Source organism: Colletotrichum paranaense, assembly GCF_030867605.1.
Source record: "Colletotrichum paranaense strain IMI 384185 chromosome Unknown Scaffold_2.1, whole genome shotgun sequence".
In the NCBI taxonomy this organism is placed as follows: Eukaryota; Fungi; Ascomycota; class Sordariomycetes; order Glomerellales; family Glomerellaceae; genus Colletotrichum; species Colletotrichum paranaense.
In genome coordinates this window covers 2,562,757-2,582,941 of record NW_026848960.1, presented here as the reverse complement: position 1 = coordinate 2,582,941, position 20,185 = coordinate 2,562,757, and the positions used below count along the sequence as shown (strand labels likewise).

The 20,185-nt window shown below is 54.3% G+C and overlaps 6 protein-coding genes across 6 annotated transcripts; 2 read left to right on the top strand and 4 right to left on the bottom strand.

Annotated features, from left to right (window-relative positions):
- Positions 1–2,216: 2,216 nt before the first annotated feature.
- On the bottom strand, positions 2,217–3,070 carry CPAR01_02772 (uncharacterized protein; the record flags this gene model as incomplete). Its single annotated transcript, XM_060487059.1, has 2 exons — positions 2,217–2,731; positions 2,839–3,070. 2 exons carry the CDS (start codon positions 3,068–3,070, stop codon positions 2,217–2,219), a joined length of 747 nt encoding a protein of 248 aa, XP_060354387.1.
- Positions 3,071–8,144: 5,074 nt separating this feature from the next.
- CPAR01_02771 (uncharacterized protein) lies at positions 8,145–8,978 on the top strand (the record flags this gene model as incomplete). The annotated part of the gene is made up of 3 exons (XM_060487058.1): positions 8,145–8,748; positions 8,834–8,886; positions 8,952–8,978. The coding sequence occupies 3 exons, from the start codon at positions 8,145–8,147 to the stop codon at positions 8,976–8,978; spliced, it is 684 nt and encodes a 227-aa protein (XP_060354386.1).
- A 571-nt stretch (positions 8,979–9,549) lies between these two features.
- CPAR01_02770 (KH domain-containing protein) lies at positions 9,550–11,502 on the bottom strand (the record flags this gene model as incomplete). The annotated part of the gene is made up of 3 exons (XM_060487057.1): positions 9,550–9,993; positions 10,032–10,931; positions 10,987–11,502. 3 exons carry the CDS (start codon positions 11,500–11,502, stop codon positions 9,550–9,552), a joined length of 1,860 nt encoding a protein of 619 aa, XP_060354385.1.
- A 2,122-nt stretch (positions 11,503–13,624) lies between these two features.
- CPAR01_02769 (uncharacterized protein) lies at positions 13,625–14,660 on the top strand (the record flags this gene model as incomplete). Its single annotated transcript, XM_060487056.1, has 2 exons — positions 13,625–13,732; positions 13,785–14,660. 2 exons carry the CDS (start codon positions 13,625–13,627, stop codon positions 14,658–14,660), a joined length of 984 nt encoding a protein of 327 aa, XP_060354384.1.
- A 1,979-nt stretch (positions 14,661–16,639) lies between these two features.
- Positions 16,640–18,203, bottom strand: CPAR01_02768 (pyridoxal kinase; the record flags this gene model as incomplete). The annotated part of the gene is made up of 5 exons (XM_060487055.1): positions 16,640–17,243; positions 17,447–17,771; positions 17,900–17,979; positions 18,075–18,085; positions 18,150–18,203. 5 exons carry the CDS (start codon positions 18,201–18,203, stop codon positions 16,640–16,642), a joined length of 1,074 nt encoding a protein of 357 aa, XP_060354383.1.
- A 948-nt stretch (positions 18,204–19,151) lies between these two features.
- CPAR01_02767 (proliferating cell nuclear antigen) lies at positions 19,152–20,123 on the bottom strand (the record flags this gene model as incomplete). Its single annotated transcript, XM_060487054.1, has 4 exons — positions 19,152–19,169; positions 19,233–19,522; positions 19,590–20,019; positions 20,082–20,123. 4 exons carry the CDS (start codon positions 20,121–20,123, stop codon positions 19,152–19,154), a joined length of 780 nt encoding a protein of 259 aa, XP_060354382.1.
- Between the last annotated feature and the right edge of the window lie 62 nt (positions 20,124–20,185).

The window sequence follows — 20,185 nt, the reverse complement described above, 5'->3', positions numbered from 1 at the left end:
CATGATCCGTGGGCTTTAGCAGATCTAAGTGAACCCTTCCCATTGCAAGAATTTCGCAAGAATCTAGCTCTTGCCACAAACCACGGCCGAGTTCTAGTCAAGTTTGAGATGATTCCCCTAGGCGCCCCTGGACACGCACCGTCAAAGAATGTGTATCACGCAAGCAGGACGGGTTCAGGACCGTGGCAGACATGATTGGAACGGACGGGGAGTGCGTTTCTTGCGGGCTCAAGGGGGAGACGCGCGCCTACCTACTGCCCATACACCCAGCGCCTCGAACCCGGATATCCAGGAAGAGTGTTTCCCTCCGCCTGACTCTCAGCTGGACGTAGTGTCAGCTGATTAGACCGGCTCAACGGGCATTAACCAGTTCTTCAATATACGACCGCAATACCGCACTCGCAGCTTTCAAACAAGGTCAAACCCTCCAAGGAACTGGGAGAAATAAATGGTTTCCCCGCCATTCAGCAAAGTGAGACGGTATTGCTGGCGTGCGTGAAAGAACCGTTTAGCCTGGGCAACGATGTCACCGTGGGAGGGGGTTGCGGTAGTCGGTACTGCCGCGCCGGAAGGCCACGCATACTCCCACAACGTTCCTCCCGAGATGAGGAAGCCGAAAGTATAATACATTGCACACGCAGACGCAGATGCAGTCGCACTCTTTTGATTTCCTTTATATTGATGGTAGATTCCCACATCAGCGCCGCTTTTTCCGTAATCGTATTGGATACCCGTGATGAATCCGAGCTCTTTTGTCTTCCAACTGCAGTTTATTATCGAGAATACCTGGTGATTAGGGCCTCTCAACCAGTCTTTATTCTAGCTGCAGGTAAACCCGGAACCGCCGGAGTGGCCGCTCCCAAGAGAGCAGAGTTGCTGCCGTACCGGTATCTGAGGGGGTAGTGACAGAATCCGAAACAAGGGCCGCCAGGATAGATTGAAGATTCATAGAATGAGGAGTTCGGGCGGCACCGAAAGCGCCCAAGGAGAAAAGAAGAAGGAAAAAAGCAAGAACTGCTGCATACGGATACCTCGCACTCAGCAAACGGAGTACTCCTGGAAAGGTTTCAACAAGTCTGATCCCGGACCGCCGGACTTCTTACAGAGTTTCCAACCGTCTCCAGAAAAACTGGAGTTGCAATCTAAACCGGCCGAGTCATGAGCCAGTTCGTGTCAGGTTTCTTATTCTGATTCTCGAACTACTCCGTACTCCCTGTGTAGGGAAGGAAAAAACAACACATACACACACACAAAACCTTGTCTTGGCGCGAGCTGGCCGCTGCTCTCATGTTGTTATTGAAGATTATTGAAGATTGCCGTGGGGAAGCAACAGAGGGGGCTTTGAAAATTTGGCGTTCGTTTGTCGTTGGCCGCTAGAGCCAGACCCCGACCGCCACCTTCCTGAACCCGAGTCCGACCGGGCCCGGGAAATCGTAGCCGTTGACGGCCGGGGGCTTGCTTTGTGGGTTTTTGATCGGCGGCCTTTGTAAATTGCCTGAACAATAGGCATCGTGGAAGAACGAACAAAGACGTCATTGCTGAAATTGAATCGGCAGGTGTCATTTCAAGAATTATAACAACACAACAGGAAAATGTTACCTAGCTTCACGGTGTAGAATTGTCGGTACCAAGCAGCAGGATCGCTGTTGTGGTTGCAGACCCTTGCCACCTGTGGTCAACACAAGAAAGTCAGCCCGCCGAGACAGTGTGCTGGGACCTAGGCGTGGTAGGGAGCGCAGTTGTGCCTGAAAATCCCACCTGTTCACGTCAGACAAGCTGCGGCCGTCCCATGGCAGCTGCAAGGTTATCTAATCGGCATCTCAGCATTACCCCAATGTGACCGACATGTCACAGAATTCAGTTGAATCATAGGCAAGAAGACTCAAAGCATTGTAAAAAGTTGTTTTCTTTTTCTTTAGAAACAGACTGAATCGTTCTCTCTCACATTATCAACTAGAAAGGTATCAACCCGTCCCTCGTGATCACCCACGTCCACGGGGACACTGGTATCGAAAACACAGGAAAACGCCATGTGCGGAGGAACCCATTCCTCAAGGCAGTAGTGATACGGTATGCCCGAGTTCATTAGCCTTGAAGCCGTGTTACCCGTCTTTTTATCCATTCATGACCAAATATGCACGTTGAAACCCAAAACCAAGCTCAATGCAGTTTTAACAGATGTAGTGAATCCGAGTAAATGCTGCAACGGAGGTTGCTTAGAGAAGGGCAGCAACGGCGAGACCACCGAGGACAGCGAAGACACCAGCAGTAGCCTGGGCACCAGCAGCAACACCAGTAACGGTGGCGATAGCAGAGCGGGTAGCGGTGCCAGTGCTGTTAGTAGCAGGGCGGGTGACGCTGGTGATGGTGGAGGCAGGAGCGCTCAGTGTAGCGGGGGTCGGGACAGCGGTGGTGGAAAGAGCGGCGGTGGAGTTTACGATGACGCTCTCAGACTTGGTGACAGAGGCGGAAGCCGAGGCAGACGCAGAGGCGGTAGGAGTGACCGAAACGCTGGCAGCGGACAGGGTGACGGTAGCGGTGGGCGAGGAGGAGACAACGGTGGTGGTGCCGGAGGCAGAGCCCTCGCCAGCAATGATGTGGAAGGGGTTGGAGTACTGGAAGTCGACGGTGGGGTTGGACTCAGACTTGACGACCAGGCCGTAGAAGGCGTCCTTGCCGAGAGTGCTGGGGATGGTCCAGGTGTACTTTCCAGCAGAGTTGGGGATGCCGGCTGAGAGCGTGTTAGTTCTCCTTCCTGATCTCATCGCGAATTGGCTACCGGGAGGATGGTAGATATCTCCATCACGTCCCACCCAGCCAGGTGACTTGTATACTTACAGGCAATGTCCTGAAGAGGAATCTGGGTGTTCTGGGTAGCACCACCGATCAGGCTGATGGAGACGGTGACGTCCTTGAAGGCATCGGGGGCAGTCCACTCGATGGTGTAGGAGGTACCAGCGTTGATCTTCTCGTTGGGAGTGGGCTTCGTGACGGGGTCGAAGTTGGCGTTCTGGGCCAGGGCGGAGGCAGCGAAGGCCAGGAAGGCAGCGGCGGAGATCTTGAACTGCATTTTGATGGATTGAGTCGACGAGGTCGTTTGAGTGTTGGAGAGGTGTTGATTAGAAGTTAGGTCTAAAATAAAAAAGACTGAAAAGGTCCAGGAACGAGCGACTGGAAGTTAGAAAGTGAGAAGGTTGGTTTTGGAAAAAGGGAGAGTGAGGTGTCTTTGCGACGGGTTAATGAATGACTATATTTAAAAGAGTGTCAGGCTGAAGCCAGATGATGAGACGCACAACGGCACGGGGTAAAGTGACTGGGACTTGGGTTGAGGGTAAGGAGGGAAAGAGGAAAGAGAAGGAAAGAGCAGACGATGACAGGAGGGATAGGAAAAGAAGAGGAGGTGAGGTGAGCATGACCCCTGCTAGTACTGCACCCCGAGGGTGAGGGTGGTGAGGTGAACTGTGAGTGCTCCGGGCGCGCGGCAAGGGGGTGCAAGGCAATGGCCCATGGCTTCCTTCCTCCTCTCTTCCATGGTCTGGGGGGTCCCATTGACATTGACATTCAGCGAAAATACCAGGTTCTACGGGTGTAGACAGAGAGAGGGGTGAGTCGGGGACGTCCTGACCCAATTAGGCAAGGTACACACGATGGCCTCATGGGCATCACATTGGGAGGGAGCGAAAACCTGGAGAGGCACAGGCACAGGCTGTGACGAAGTAAGGCACAGAAGGGGGAAGCCCAGCAAAGTTGGGCGCAATGTTCCCGCCGTCTGGTGAAGTTGTGCATGCCATCGTCGCAATTGTCAACTGCGCCGCCGACAGTGCAGACATGGGTGTGGAAATTAAAGACGAGATTACCCCGTTCTGATTGGGTGGAATCATCTAAGCCAGGGGGTGTGGGCCATTGAATTTCCCTGGCGCAGGTACCTAGGGCCTAGAGGCAGGCACCTCCTTCCCGACTGCAACTTCCTCCATTCTCATGTAAGACAGGTACGTACCTGCACCTGAGGACTCGAAGGACCACCCAACCAGCCGACCTCAGTTCTTTCCATCTCTAACCCAAGGTCAGGTAACGCTCCATTTATTTGACCGCGGCGTGAATTGAAGCGCGTACGTAGATTTCTAAAGGTTCCCACCGACAATTCGTGGAGCTGCAGCCTGACGGCATTACACTATTGGCATCTTCTGCAAGAAGAGTGCCACTGGGTGCCACAATGCGGCGCGGATACTCTCCCAATTGCAAAGTAACTTTCCCACTCAGTGCAAGGAACAGATCACAACCGAACAGGGCTGAGCCAACACGATTTCCGCTTCCTGCTCAGTGGACCGCGATTTCACCCAATGAAGCGACCAGCGCAGCACCTCGCAGGCTCCCAGGTAACCCACTCGTCCCATTCCAGGGGGTGACGAGACGTCGAGATCTCCCGCAACCCACTTGCTTCCGAAGCTGCTCCCATTTGCAGGCGGACACTTTTTTTTTTCTTTAGTGCAGTGGTTCGCCTCAAGGCAACAGTACCACCGAGGCAACCAAAGCTTTCGGCAACTTCGAATTCGCTTCGTCTTGCAACTCTTGCTCGCATTCATTTCGAAATGCCCCCCATGTTACGGATACTCACCCATCTCACGCGAGGCCTCGAAACGGAATGGCTACGTTTCCCAACAGCCGGGATAGGGCGGAACCTAGTGTACGAAGCACGGTGTAAGCTCTGGAAACTTGGAAACAAACATCAAGCCTCGAGTATCACTTCACGCACGAGGCCAGCCTAGCCTAGGCCGCCAACAAGAGCCAAGTTTCGGGCATGGCGTGCTAGCCAAGGTACATCGAGGAAGAGATGCTTCGAGGCGGAGCAGCATTGTTGACTTGACCTCCAACCTAAGCCTGGAGACAACTGGAAGAAGTCAAGAACCAAGACGGGGTTGCGGCCAGCAGTTCCAACCGCTAAATCGACCCTCACAAGGTAGGTAGCTTTACCCACATACCTCTATGCTCTGGCGGTCTCGCCCCTCAAGGGAATTTCCCCGGCCATCTATCCGTACGGGTGTGGGCAACAAACCTGCTACGCTGACATGAATACTCATTATTATCCAATTTCCAGCGGTCATTGTTGGTGGTGTCTCGCTCCCGATGAGCCCACACATGGCTCAGATGATGCGACGTTCTGCTACAGCGTGTTCCATATACTGACGAGAGAGCGTTTAAGCTAATTAATTACCTTAACGGGGATCTCGAAATAGACACTGCTGATTGCTCAGTCACATCTCTTCGTTGGTACGTACCGACAGGAGCAGACACGGCCACTGCAAGGAACGAGGAAACGGTTCATGGGACCGCCTGACTTGGCACCAGCCGCTGCCGCCAACTCTCCATCCCTCAGCTTTCGCCGACACCTATGCCATCCACCTGGCACCAGTCCGTCTCTCATCCGTCTCCTTTTCACCGCAGTGCTAGGTGGCCGACTACCATCGGCCTAGCGTCAAAGCGGCCACTTAAATTTGCCATGCCGCATCCTCTAGTCTGTGCTTCATACTCTAGTGGTCAACCAGGGGAAGAGACGTTTGGAGACCCCCCCCCCCCGAGGGCCCGAAGTGACGATACATCATGCACAAAAGGATCTTTTGTGTCCTCGGCCCTTCCAGAACCACACGAAGGAGCGACACTAGCTGCCAAGCGAGAGCATACACGCTCACAATCCAGCGAGAAAATTCGAATCAGTAATGTGTCCGATTGATCCATTTTGCAGCTGGAAATCCGTTGCCACCTTGAATTGGCCTTGCGAGTTAATTCACATTACAGATGAAGCGGATCCAACCAAATCAATTACTTGACGAAGCATCCAACTCTGGATGTGAGATGTCGCAATCACGGAACACCAGACAGTCTCCCCGCTGGCAATTGCTTTTCAACCCCTGCCACTTGGAGTCTGGAGATATATCCATTTCCACGCCGATGACGACTCACACCCTTGTTTGCGGAATGTGAGGACATCGTGGACCTGGGGCAGCTTGAATGCAGCACGGATGGGCGGACTGGGCCTCAGCTTCGCGCAATGGTTAACCCAACGTCTTCCACTTTAAACCAGCTGCTCCAATCTAGACCTCGGACAGAAGCCGATGGGCGCTGTGAAGTTGAACTCGACTATCTTGTAGCTTTGCGAAAACACCATCTCTTCGAAGACATCTCATATGATGGCTCAATTACGAACCTCAGCCCTCGCAATGACTTCCAGCTTGCAGTCTTCCGCCCCGTCTCTGCATAATCCGATGTTCTGCACTCACCACTGCCACAACCCAATTTTGGACCCAAGGAACGACTCGTCCGACGCATCGGGTCGGCCGTCAGCAAGGTCCCCATCGCTTGCGTCCCTTGTCAGAGTTTCAACACCAAACTCTATTACCCATAGTCAATTAGCTAACGACCCAGCAAGCAAGATCCATCCACAACGAGTCGCAAACCGTGGAACCCAAGTCATGGAGGCATTGACTGGCAGGACATCTGAAGCTGAGAAGCCCCTTGACCTGCCACTACATTCAAGCGACGTCATGGGCCAATGGCAGCAAATTCGACAGCGACAGAAATAGTCTCTGCATAGGTGGGCTCGCACATATCTAACTGAGGCCATTTTCAAAGACACCCAGACCTTGAAAACGCATGCTAGGTTGTGGTCCTTGTAGCACGCTCGACAGCCGTTGACGAGTTTGCTTTTTCTCTGCAACTCTACGATGCAGTCAGCGTGCCTAGCAGCTCGAATACGGCCGAGGACGGACCACTGGTATTTCGGCTACGTGCAGTCAAGTGGCACAGCGATAGCGCTCACTGCGAGATCTGGTGTCACAAGACCGCCTTTTTGCATTCCAGTTAGTGTGGTCAAGGACCGCCTGTCGTTCTTTTCCCGCGACAATGCAGGCGGTGCTAGCGAGCAAGCTTCACATGCGTGTAGTGGTGCCACGATGCTGGGGCTCTCGCACAACGTTGCTTGTCATTCAGTGACTGCCGAGTGACGGTGAGGAAGGGTGTAGCATCGTGGTCAACACGAGTCAACCTTGTAAGCTTCCTGCAGGTTAAGAAACTGGTTGCGACATCAAAAGCAACACCAAAAAGCCTTTTATTGATTTCACCTCAGCCCTAAGTCAACTTGCGATGCCCGAAAGAGGCCATTCAGCAAACCTGGGCGCGCCTGGGCAAGCACGGTACTTTCTCCCGCCCCCATGTGAGGAAAGCGCAAGCCAGCCAGGCCACTGCCGATGAGGAGAAGCAATCGTCGGAATGGTGGCATTCCTGTGCCTCACCCTTTCGTGGTTTCAAGGCCAGACAACTTCTGAGCCGGGTCTCAACCGTTGGAATGCCCTGCCCACAAGAAGGTGCGCTATTACTAGCGTCAAGCTATGATCAGATTTGGGGTGTTTTTTCCATTCGCATGTTTTGATGTCATCATCTGTACGAAGAATGCCCATGGGAGCAAGTGCCGCTCAGGATCATCTAGGTTGGTCACGCGCCCGAACTTCATCACCGCCGTCGCTGGGCGGAGGTTCCGTGGAACTGGAGAGAGCGGGAGTGGATCCGGCCGGCCTCTACTGGTGCGGAGCCCGATGCATGGCTGTCCCGTCCGTCATTTCAACTCCCGCTCTTTTTCTTCAGCAATCCGATCAAAGCCCGTGGGCCTGTCTTTCTCGGCTCCTGTTAACCCCTTGGTAGAGAACATGCACACCTACCGGGCTTGAGGAACCGGCAGAAGACATGCCGCAATGTGGCTTGCGACATTCGCAAACCTTGAGACTCGTGTCACCAGAAGCTTCGCCCTGCGGTGCGGAGTAGAACCGCACCACACCACGTGACCTATACGTCCCGATGCGGCCGGATGGAAGTGCAACGTCCCGCCTCGAATGTAGAACCTTGTAGAAGGTGCTCGTACTACGTGACAAAGTCAATCACTTGTTGATTGCAGGAAACCCAAAGTCGTGAATAGCATCATAACTGTCCAAGATATAAAGTCCAACCCAACCCCGGGGAAACACTTACATATCCGAAGTGTCTTCGAGGACCTGATACCTATCTCACACACCTTTCTCACACACCTCACCCATCTTCCACCTCCATCAATCATACCAACCATTCTACATTCTCCAAAGTCAACCGGATCACAAACAATGGCCTCCTCCGCCCCAGTTACAGAATTCATAACCTTCACCTTCAAAAACCACAACACCTCGCCCCCCTCCCAACCGCCCGCAGCCTGGTCCGACGTAACCTCGACCCTCAAATCCGTCCCCGGCGTAAACGCCCTCTACACGGGCACCCAGCTCGAGGACCCATCCAAAACAGTCCTGGTCATCGAGTGGGCCTCCCCGGACGCCTTCTCCGCCTTTGCCTCGTCCGAGGCCTACATGCCCTGGTTCGCCTCCCTCAAAGCCGTCGTCGCCGCCTCCTCGCCCGTCTTCTACAAGGTCCCCCTTCTCTCCGCGAACCAGGACCCGCCGTCCGTTGTCCTCCGCGCGCCGTGCACAGAGGTCTTTGTAGCGTACGGCGTAGAACCCGAGTTCGCGGGCAAGACGGCCGAGTTTGCCAAAGGGTTGGCGGAGGGGCGGGCGAGCGTCGCCGGGTATCACGGGCACGCGTACGGCGAGATCTCGACGCCCCTTGCCGTGGACGCCGCCTCCGGAGGCGGGGACGGGGAGAAGGGCCCTGCTGTGACGCTCTTGTTGGGATGGGATAGTAAGCAGGCTCACCTCGACGCCAAAGCCAAGGCTGGACGTAAGTTTGGTCAACATTAAGCCCCTGCTGAGGGGGGTTTTCCCACGTAGGCTCTAGCAAGAAAGCTGACTGAGTTTGTTTACAGCCATATCTGATAACATTCACTTGCTGAGATCAGGCCGCAAGGACATTTCCATGGTATGTTGTTGTCGAGGCCATCGATATCTTTTTACTTGCCTGCATCACTGACTGACGATGAACAGTATCACGTAAATCTGAAGCAAATCTGAGGACCGAATATACTGGATGCTAGTTCCATGTGAAAGTTTGTTCCCTGGAAGAAGAAAGCTACGAGGATGGGATGACTACGATTACGTACTGTACCTTTATGATGGGATTACGATGAGACGAGATGTGTAATATACTTTTGTGCCCCAACCACCGTCTATCAACACGATATCCTGTGTGCAAACTTGTGCGGCTTACTTCTGATCCGAGGCAGGATTGCTGCGCGTCATCAGCACGTGCAAATCGAATGTCAACACTTACCGTCTCCTACGTCCATCTCATGAATTCCGAGTTGTGGATGCGTCTCAGCCCCAGCCAACAAACTTCGTCACTGCCGCCTTCGTCCGATGCCTATTGGGAATCGATTAGCAATCTCATTCTCACGAGGCCAAACTATCAGTGTCCACGGTGACCTCGTCTCCTGCGCCAAGGCGCGGGCAAGGAAAAGAATTGATCTGCTCCTCAACAAGACGAGATATGCGCGCGTGTCATACGGCAGGTAGAGAGAATGTAGTAGGGCAGAGTGCACGAATGTATGTGGTAAAGTTGATCAGGACGATGTTGGGGAACGGGTCACGATATTCTAGGGGTCAAGGCTGTCATAACCGTCAGGGCTGTGTGAGTGAGGGTGATAGGACGACAAGCAGGGCCGAACAGGGCGGCGACCGATGGGGCGCGCGACGGTGATAGTGATGAGAGTGGGCAGGAAGTCAAGATGTGCTGGAGAATGGATGAAGTAAAAGAGAGTAGTGCACTATTAAAAGTAGTACCTCCTCTAAAAGCACCTTTGATCTGCCGAAGCTGATCGAGACCAGTCCCCCTTTCCAGATGTAGCCGGGGTCTCGCGGCGTAGATGTCGCTAGAGACCAATCCGATATCCCCCAAACACGGCGATGATGTTTCGCGAAAGAAAAGAAACTGTGCCATTCCGCCCGAAATTTTGGTTTGCCGAACTAAAATTTGATAGTCAGTAAAGTCATGAACGTCGTCAACGCTAGATCCGGTGTTTTTCCGATTCTGTTGTACTTGTTAGCACTTTGCTCGGCCCTGCTGACCTTGGCCTCAATCTGCTTACCAAGACGAGAGTAGAGCATGTAAAGCGCCATCCTGTTGCACTCCTCTGTGCCCGTGATTGTGACCAGGCGTTCGTTGCTGTTGTCTTGCGGCTCGTTAATCTTAATCACACTACCACTGATCTGGCGTATTTCGTTGATCTTTTGCCCGCCCTTTCCGATGATGGCTCCAACCATATCATTGGGGATGTAGATCTGCTGGGTCAAAGGCGCGCCTGGCATGGCTCCTCCGTGAACGGGCTGAGCTGGGTGAGCGCCGTGAGGTTGAGGTATAGCAGCACCTGCGTGGGGTTGCATAGGAGCAGCGGCGCCATAGCCGCCAGCCTGCGCCGCACCGTAGTGAATGGGCATGGCCGGGTTGGGCTGGGCTGCCTGGTGAGGGTAGGGCTGCGCGCCGTACGGAGCAGCTGGCAGGCCGTGATGTTGGGCGCGAGCGTCGTGTCTGCGGTTGTAGTTATCGCGGTTACCGTAGTTGCCAGTGGTTGGCTGCGGGCTGTATGGGACAACTTGCATGCCGCCAGGGACAACGCCAGCGGGGCCACCACTCCTTGTCGCATATGCGGAAGCAGCAGGTCCACCGAACCGGTCATTCAGCTGCTCTAGCAGGGTGCTGCCGACGTAGTATGTAGCGATGTGAACCGCGTCAGCAACACCCATAACCACCAGCGAACGCTCGGTCGACAGAGGCAGGCAGGAGTCGGACGCGTTAAGCCTTGCACCGGAAGCCTCCTGGATCTCGCGGATACGAGCGCCGCCCTTTCCGATGATGGAACCGATCAAGATGTGAGGGATGAGCAGGCGCAGAGGGTACGTCTTTGACTGGGCACTGGATGGCTCGGCCAGAGGCTCATTGTTGAGAGTCCGAATGATGAGACCGAAGGCCTATTCGACTGGGTTAGCTACGACCCCTCTGGGCAAGAGCGATTCAGTTACAAACCTTTGCAGCAGCATCGACAACGCCGCTAACGGTTAAGATGCGCTCAACGGCCCCCTTTTGGTAATCGCTAACGGTGCACTTGGCACCCGACATCTTGCGAATGTTTGATACATTTTCTCCACCCTTTCCAATGACGGTGGCAGCTTCCGGGCTGGAAATGACAGCGCGAATGTGAATCCAATCTCTCTCATCGTGACTTGCCGAGGGCGTGGAGGTCGCGGGAACGGAGCCGGCAACGGAGCTCTGGATAGGCTTCGTCTCGGAACCTTCGGCGCCTTCGTCGCCAGCCTCAGACTTTGTATCAGCGCCGTTGGTCTTGTCGGCACCGTTCACATCCGTGGATGGGATGGTAGTTGCGTCGAGTGGCTGCGCCATCTCAACCTCCTCATCGCTCTTCAGTATTTTGTCCAAGGCTGGGCGCTTCGCGTCGGGCTGGTCGTTGCTACGCGAAGGGGACGAGGTCTCCTCGAGGGGGCGCTTGGCCGAGTTGGCGGGTTGGGTGGGCGACGCGGACATGATGGGCTAGTTGTTAATGTCTCACACAAGTTTTCGCAATTCCGTGTATGTTCAAGAAGAGCTTGTTTGTATTCGACTATCTACACCACAACGGTTTTCAAAGGAAAACGGGCTGGTGTAGTGGCGTAGTCGGGATCGGGTTCAGAGAATGTCTCTTCGGTGAAGTGGCTTTGATCGTGCAGGATAAAGGTCGTAGGGTAGGCAAAGATCGTGAAGTTGAAAGATCGGGATGTGGGTTCAGGATGACTCCTATCCTATCAGGTTCGAGGTAACTTCCGAAATCGTGAGAATCGCAAAGATACTCAGGTCAAGCGGAGGGAAGGCGAGGCTGGGCGATGAGGCAGCGGACGGGCAGGAAGAAGGTGGATGATGGAAAAGAGGTAAAGAAGGTGGGAGGGAAGGAGCTGATGATTGACAAAGGTTGTATCTGGGAGGCGATTCGGATGCAGAAGCTCAAACCTTTCTTCCGAACAGTCCAAGCTGCGATGTATCGCGACGTGGTGTCAAGTCTGCAAGCAGAGCTTTGATGTTTCCTTGCGTGAGGTTCCTTGTCTCCTTGAAGCTTGTCGAGCTGTTAAGCAACGAAACGATGATGGCAACGCGCCGACCGTCAAGCCAGAGTAGTCGGACCTGGATAGCTTTTGGAGGCGACACGTGAGAGGGAAGCGAAACTGTGGGGGACCGATGCGCTGCGCCGTTGGAAAAACACAACCCACCAAAAGCTTTCGACAAACGAGGAGAGAGACGAAGAGGCGAGTCGGTGATTAAAAGAGATGGGGAGAGAAAACCGTGCAGGGCAAACAGATGGGTTGGAAGGGGGCTCCGGATGTCTCGAAGAGGTTTGAGAAACGGGATGGGAAGGCAAGATATTCTCACGCTTTCTCCTCAGAACAAGCAGCGCAAGTGCCAGCGCGGCGCCAATGCCAGGAGCCCATCGGTGCCCGCCTGGGGGCAAGGGCCAGTACAGTGTCTGAATTGGATGCACGGCCTCCACATTGACGCAGCCAGTGCCTTTGCCTCATTTGCTGCCTGGCCTCGACAAGTCTCCACTCTACACCAGAAAAAAAGAGGTATCCACACAGTGAGAGACGATGCCTTTCCGGCAGATTAAGCAACATGGGGGAGAAGGTGGCCCCCGCTCCGGAGGTGCCTAACGTACCTTCCGCAGCGTGAGGTGCGCAACCAGCTGGTCCCTATGGTACTCTTATGCCGTACGGATACCTGTGTGCCTTCCCACCTACGTGCCTATGCTGGGGATTGGATGTTTCATTGGGCAGATCCATGCAGCGAGCCGCACAGTGTTTGCTATTTCGTGTGCATTTCCTCCGCACATCTCCCGCAGACTAATTGACCAAAGGAAAAAGGTGCGGGAGGGAAATGGAAGCTGCGCCTTGCGCCTTGCGACCGACCCTGCCTCCAACGCGGTGCTCTGCATTGTTTCCAATGCAAGGGGATGCTCCCATCGGCACCGACACACCTCCTGCACACTATACTCCGTACGGGGTATTACAGAGTACACAAAGCGAACCGGCACAACGTCACGACACGTCTCGTCAATGTGAGAGAGATAGGCATCGATTGCTTTTCAACAAGTTTCCTCGTCGCTGTTAGTGTCATCGTTATGAGCAGCCACAGCCCTACCGACGACTAAAACAATACCTTCTTTAATCCAGTCCACCGAGTCAGGAATCGCGATTGACAGCGCGCCAGACTGCTTGACAGCCAAGACAGAGCCATCATCTGTGCAAGTCGCGGACTGTCTGCGCCCCCGGAAATCTTGATAGCACCCGACACACAGTGACACCTCGTATGAAACAAGCAGAGACGATCTAGCGCCCGAAGTCGCCTTAATTATTCTGACAAGGATCGAATCAGACGCTCGACACCATTGGACGTGCCCATTGCTCCGACGGGCCGTGAGCTTAGGACGGATTGAAGACCTGCGCGTGCTACCGTTGCTTGAAGTGTTTCGTTTCCTCCGGGAAACCCTCTCGAGGTCGCGTGCGCCATTCTATCTGATATTTGCACCGTGTCGCCAAAATACCGGATTGTTTGGCCTGTATCAGGGACATACAACAACACACAGCAGCCTCTCACTTTGAGCGACCGCTTTCAGCACAACATGGACGAAACACCCCGTCCCGTCAGCGATAGGTACACCTTGAGCCTGGATCAGAGCTTGCGAGAACTCCAAGAGAAGATTGAGCAACACCGGGAAGAGCTTGCCGCAGTATGCATCCTAATTTATGCTCGTTGAGTTCTATAAGTTAATACGTGAACAGCTTCAACGAAATGCCAACTCAAGCCAGAATGTTGCTGGACCAGGAAAAGAACCCTATGAAGTCATGAGAGGCGCTTTCGAGCAAGTTGCCAGCACGCCTCCCTTCGTACCTTTCTCAGAATCCGTTCTACCCGCGCTACTTGCCCTGCGAACGACTCGTCAGACCGTTGTTGAGTCCCAAAACTATCTGACGAGTCAAGGAGCCACTTTCGATCAGACCAAACGCAGGCTCGAAGTTGAGCAGGCGAATTTGTCTGACCAGAAAACCCTCCAGCAGAGTTTGGAGAAGCGAGTTCTGTTTCTCAAAGACGAGGCCGAATCTAGGATGGAATTGACGCCCGAACAGGCAGCCAAGAAAAGACTGGACGAACTGAGGCAAAAGAAGAAGCGTTACGACAAGGAGACAACCAAGCTACTCAAAGCTTTGAGAAACTTCATTGACGGTCACCTGGGAGGTCAACTAGCTGCGGAAGACCTCGGCGGACCTGTCGTGGGCGACATGATGGAAATTGATTCGGATCAACTCGGTGCTGGTTTCAACGCCCAGGGCCGACCTGTCAAAGTCAAATCCAATGTGGACGAGGATAAACGACAACGACGCCTCGAGGAAGTTTGGGGTTTATCCCAAGAGGATGCCGGCCGCGGAAAAGGCAATACGGACGAGGCAGCGGCTGCTGGTCGCGAGATGCGCGATCTTACAGAACAGCTTCTGAATCAACATGCTGAAGCAGCTGGCGATAGCACTGCGGCGTACGTTAAGCTCTCAAAGGAAACAGCAGCGGCGCGATTCCTCGTCAGGTCCAAGGTCGCGCAGTTCCATCCTAGGGACGCGACTAGGCTCAAGCTCATTGATTTTGGAAGAGAGCTGGACGACTAGCAGGGCTTGATCTGCCGCACATCCGTGCGAGCGTGACTGCGACGCAGTCGGCGCAGATCCCCCGTGTGGAGATGGCCAACCAGGCAATCAAATGAAATTTTCACGATAGCATGTCTACCCTGGGCCTTGCAATGTCAGAGAAAAGCTCCTGTTGTTAAGCGTTGAGTCTCTTGACTCAGGGCACGCAGTTCTCATAGGCTCACTAGGGCCATTGCAGTGTACAAATGAGGCTCCGATGTTCACAGTGCGCGCTCGTTTTCGATAGTGCGTCACAGTGTATGCGATTAACTCTACACTTGCCTCCGGGTCTGGATAAAACGGAAAAAAAAAGTTGGTGTCCAGGTTGGCACCTTGGCGTACGAAGCATGCGTCTGAAGCATCTCCTTCCTCCCTCGTCAATGCAAGAAATCAGTATGGAGAATCGACAGACTTTTGAGATTTCGAGCCTTTCTTTCAGGAGGGGTTCACAAGGCAACTCTGAGGCTATCTGATTCTCCTGAGAGAGATCGTCGCAAGATGAATGAACTCTGCCATGCCATGAGGTAGCTTATGCCCTTGCATGCTACCTTAAGTCGGATGACGACCTCTTCATAGTACGGAGTACTTGATATGTAAATGGGCAATTGGCATCTCTGGTTCTGATTGGTCAATTGCTCTGCCGCGTCCTGACGCGTCTCGCGCGACACCGCCAGAGTGCAGACGGTGGGAGAGTGTCCACTGACAACCCAGCAGTGGAAAGCTCCAGCAGAGCAGGCACCTAGCTTGTCGATTCAAAGGAGTAGACTCTCGCTCAGCATTCGACTCCCCACTTTGCTCTAGCCCAGAATTCAAACGGCGAAAAGGTAAACTCTACTCTGTAGTCTTTACATCCCCTAACGTTCCTCTCAACCCAAAATGACCTCTTCTGAACCCGTCGCCGCACAACAGCAGCAGTCCGATCCTCCCGCCAAGCGAGTCAAGACCTCCTCCAACGACGCCCCCGTCCCCGCCGCCATGGAGCCCTGCCCACCTCTTCAGATCAAGAAGCTCTCCGACAAGGCTCGCCTGCCGACCCGCGGCAGCTTGTTCGCCGCCGGCTACGACCTCTACGCAGCAAAGGCCACCACCATCCCGGCCCGCGGCAAGGCCATGGTCGACACCGACATTGCCATCTCTGTCCCCGCTGGCACCTGTATGTGTTGAGACCTCTCCTGTTGACAGCTAGCTCCTCAAGAGCTTCCCCCTTCTTGGCACTTGTAGTTATGGCGATGTACTGACCACACTTTCTCGTACACTATAGACGGCCGCGTTGCTCCCCGCTCTGGCCTCGCCTCCAAGAACTTCATCGACACCGGCGCCGGCGTCATCGACGCCGACTACCGCGGCCAGGTCAAGGTCCTCCTCTTCAACCACGCCGACACCGATTTTGAGGTCGCTGAGGGCGACCGCATCGCCCAGCTCATCATTGAGCGCATCTTCACCCCCGAGGTCGTTGAGGTCGCCGAGCTCGAGGAGAGCGTGCGCGGCGCTGGCGGGTTCGGCAGCACCGGCGTTTCTCTTGCGCAGTAGATACGGTAGCGTTTGGTAGATTCGATAGGGAGGCCTCGCGCTATGGCTTACAAGAGATTGAGCTCACGGAGATGAACCAACCGATGCCATCACATCACCATGGGAACGATACAAAAGTTATGGATTTCTTATAGAACTGGAAATGGACGAATAATGACAAATGCTACGACCACCACGATGTGCCTTTTTCTAGTCCTGATCCACAGGCCGTCTCTACATGCAGGTGACATTTATCTACCCAAGCACGCTTACTTTCAAATCTATGAAACAGAAAAGGAACACCACACAAAAGCGCCTTTCCAAAACCAAACACGCCTCTATAGGTCTTTCTCTCCCTCTTCCCCGTCGTAAAGATTTCGAACCACGGCCCCCCCCCCGGTCCCCTCCAAACCCCTGACTCTCTGACCCCTATCGTCCAAGGGGAGCACCCTCTACAACCTTCTCGCTCTCAACTCCACAGTCGGCTCCCGCAAGCTCGCAAGGTTTCTCACGAGCTTCAGCTCGGCGCTCTTGCTCTTGAGCAGGTGAAGCTTCGTCCTCCCTTCCTCCGTCTCCGCCAAGGCGTCCCCGCCAGCGGCCGCGACGACCTCCTGCATCCCGCGCGCCGTCTGCGTGAGGACCTCGTGCATGCTCGCCAGCACCATCTCCGCCGCCTTGGCGAGGGGCAGGTCCAGCGCGTCGACCTCGTCGCCGCTGAGCCAGGATTCGCGGTCCTTGAGCTGCTGCTGTTCCTCGCTGTTGGCGCTGGCGGCGATGACGGCCTCGCGCATGCGCACCGTCATGAGGGCGGCAAACATGTCGCCCGTGCCGGAGAAGTAGGCGTCGATGGCGGGGAAGACAATCTTGAAGAGGCGCGGTTCGCCAGTGGAGGGCGACATGCTAGAGCCGACGACGGAGAGGTGGGAGGGCGGGTGGTCGGGCGAGGCGAGGGAGACGGAGGTGATTACGACGTGGGGGATGCGGTACTTTGTGTGCAGGGCGCGGATGGCGGTTTGGAGCGTCTGCATGTCGGTGATTTTGACGCCCGAGAGGAGCCTTGGTGTTTTCCCGTTCGTCAGTCTTTTTTGTCTTGTGGTCTCTGTTATGCGTGTGAAAGAGGGGTATGACGTTTCCTTCTTCATATGAGGGTTCTTTCACCGGAGTGGGCATGACATGGACGCCGAGGTGCTGTGGATATCTGGCCATTTACACAAGAAGGGGAGGGGGGAAAGGAGACAAAGGGAGGATAGAAAACATACTCGGCCTCAAATTGGTTGGGAAGAATCAAGTCGGCGTGCTCGACAAGGCTCTGATACGCGGGAACGACCTCCTCGGCGACGTACAGCTTCCCGTTATCGCCCATGACGGGGTCCAGGACCCAGAAGAAGCCGCCCGGCGTCCCCGCGGCGGCCTGCTTCCGCTTGAGCTCCTTTGCGATATCGCCGACGGCCACGACGGCCTCGGCGCCGGGGATGTAGCCCGAGAGCATCATGTCAAAGTCGTCTAGGTACGACTGCTTGAGCCCCTCAAAGAGGTCCCGGATCTCCTGGGCGGACACCCTTGTCCCCTTCCATTGTTTGTAGCCTGTGTGATTGCCTATCGTTTTTTGAGAGAGTGTGTGTTAGCAAAGTAATACCTAGGATAATGGGGAGGAAGGGAAGGGAAGTCAGTCATGGAGAGAGGGAGAACAGAGTGGAAGGAGGAGGCCATACTGAATTGGACGGTGTTGAGAGCCGCGACATCGCAGCCAAGGGACTGCAGTGTGAAGACGGCGATTTTGTTTCCTACATTTCTGCGAGAGGCTGTCAGACCCGCGGTCCAACACTCTGCCTATTGAAACGCCTAGCGCACATGGGGCGTATGTGAAAGGGCGCGACACAAACTCACCCGGACACAACCTGTATCGGACCGTCAGTCACACATCTCGGTCGAGGTTGTGAGAGCTCAGAGAAAAAGCCTTACATGACTGGCGACGGCCAGGACGCGTGTATCGGGGATCGGGAGTTCCACCGTCATGATCCTGTTGCGGGACTTGTGACGTCTCAGGAACAACACCTTATTGCTTGCTCAAAATGCGTGGTTATGGTATACTGTAGGTATGTTTTACTGAAGGCGTGTGTATGTAGTTTCTCAGATCTCAAAAGTCGGTTATCGGCGGGATCCTTTATCGGGAAAGATGCCGATGCGCGGAATGATTACAGATGCTGGACAATGAGAAGGAGTGTTGCGTTGAAGAATGGTGCAGAAATAAGACAAACAAACTCGATGCGTTGTGAAACAAAAATCTGGGCAAAGTAATAGGTCCTGTATCGGCACAATTACCCGGATGTCTACCTATTCCGGAGATATCTCTTGATCTCGTGTGAAGACAAGAGAGAGAGGTAATAGATGGGAGTGACTAAGTGAGATTAGAAAGGATTCAAACGGGTGTAATGCGGTTCCAGGTTCTTCCACTTGGTTAGCTTCGCAATTCCCGCTCTGGCAGTGGCTCTTGCTCTGACTCTGACGTTGCGACGGCCGATGCCCGCCCAACCCGATGTGACATTTCCAGAGAAAAAATCGACCCCGCCAAAAAACCAAAGGGCGCATCGAAGAACCCCGCACTAGCCCGAGATTGGAAAGCTCTGACGGTAAGGCAGCTCGCCTCATTGCAGCTGCTCTCAGCTGGCGCACTCTTTCAATTGAGAGAATCCAGTAAAGGACTGGACTCGATGAATGGCGAGCACACTAGGTATCAAAGTCATGGACCCATGGTCTCATATGTAAGGTAGGCGGAAACAGTTATTTCATTATCTTTCGTGGTCCCAAAAAGTGCTTTTTGCTCTTCCTTCACCAACGTATTGCGTATCTTCTCTAGAACATGCAAAACTCAATCCAGAGTGAAAAAGGACAGGCCCTTTGCCCCGTCCATGATCCCGTACAACGCCAGCAATATCAACTTCATTCCGTCGTTAATCGCCGGATTTACTCCTCGTCACCAATCTAGGATGCACGTTAGCTTTTTGTCTTGATGGTGTTGAGTGTCATGCAAGAGACTAGACTTACCTTCGGCGCCAGGTAGAAGCGCAGGTAGCTGGAGCCCGCCAGAGCGTACTCGACAAGCAGCGGTACCTCGTTCGAGAGGCAGATCTTGACTTGCTTGGAAATTGCGGCGGCCTTGCAGAAGTTGACGAGGTACTTGAGAGAGAAGGTCAGGGAGACGGGCTCAGAGAGCTCAATGTCGACGTTGTTTTCGGGCTTGTCCACGTTGGTGTGGCTTCGCAGGGTGACGGATCCATTGCCAATGTCACCGCTGGCAGCGAATTTGACACCGTCCTTGCTCGCGTCGATCGTAACTGTACGCGGCAGCAAGTTAGAATTTGTATTTTCAAAAAAGTGTTTAGAAGGGACAGCGCTGCCTACCCGACTCGCTCATTGCGATCAAGTCCGCGCAGATGCGTCTGAACTCGCTGCTCGGCATGGTGATAGTGGAGGCGTAGTCCGTCTCGGGAATACCCAGGTGCTCCTGGTCAATGTCCATCAACTTGAGGTCGTACTCGCTGATACGGTCGTTGGCTGAGCTCTCGAAGAGGATGTTCAGGCTGTCGGGGGCATCCTCAGCCTTGAGCGTCAGGATGTCGTCGCCTTGGGCGGCGCGGAGGACCTTGGTCAAGGAGCCAAGGTTGACGCCGAGCGCAATGTTGCGGTCGCAGCGGAAGGGAGAAAAAGCCTCGGCCTTGAGAGCCATGGAGACCAAAGCAACGTGGGAGTTGTCCATGGCCTGAAGCATGATGCCGGAGTCATTGCAGTCGAAGTTGCAGTCCTGAACGAGATCCTTGATGGCATCGACAACCTGGGCAGGTTAGTCACAGAACCAGCAGCCATGGCTATCAAACCAAGCTAGGAAAGAATTACCTTCTTCAGGATATCGGCCTGGTCGAGTCTGGCTTCCAACATCTCTGCGAAATGTCAGCGTCATGCACTTGGATCGAAAACTGGGAGGATCGTGGAAGAAAGAA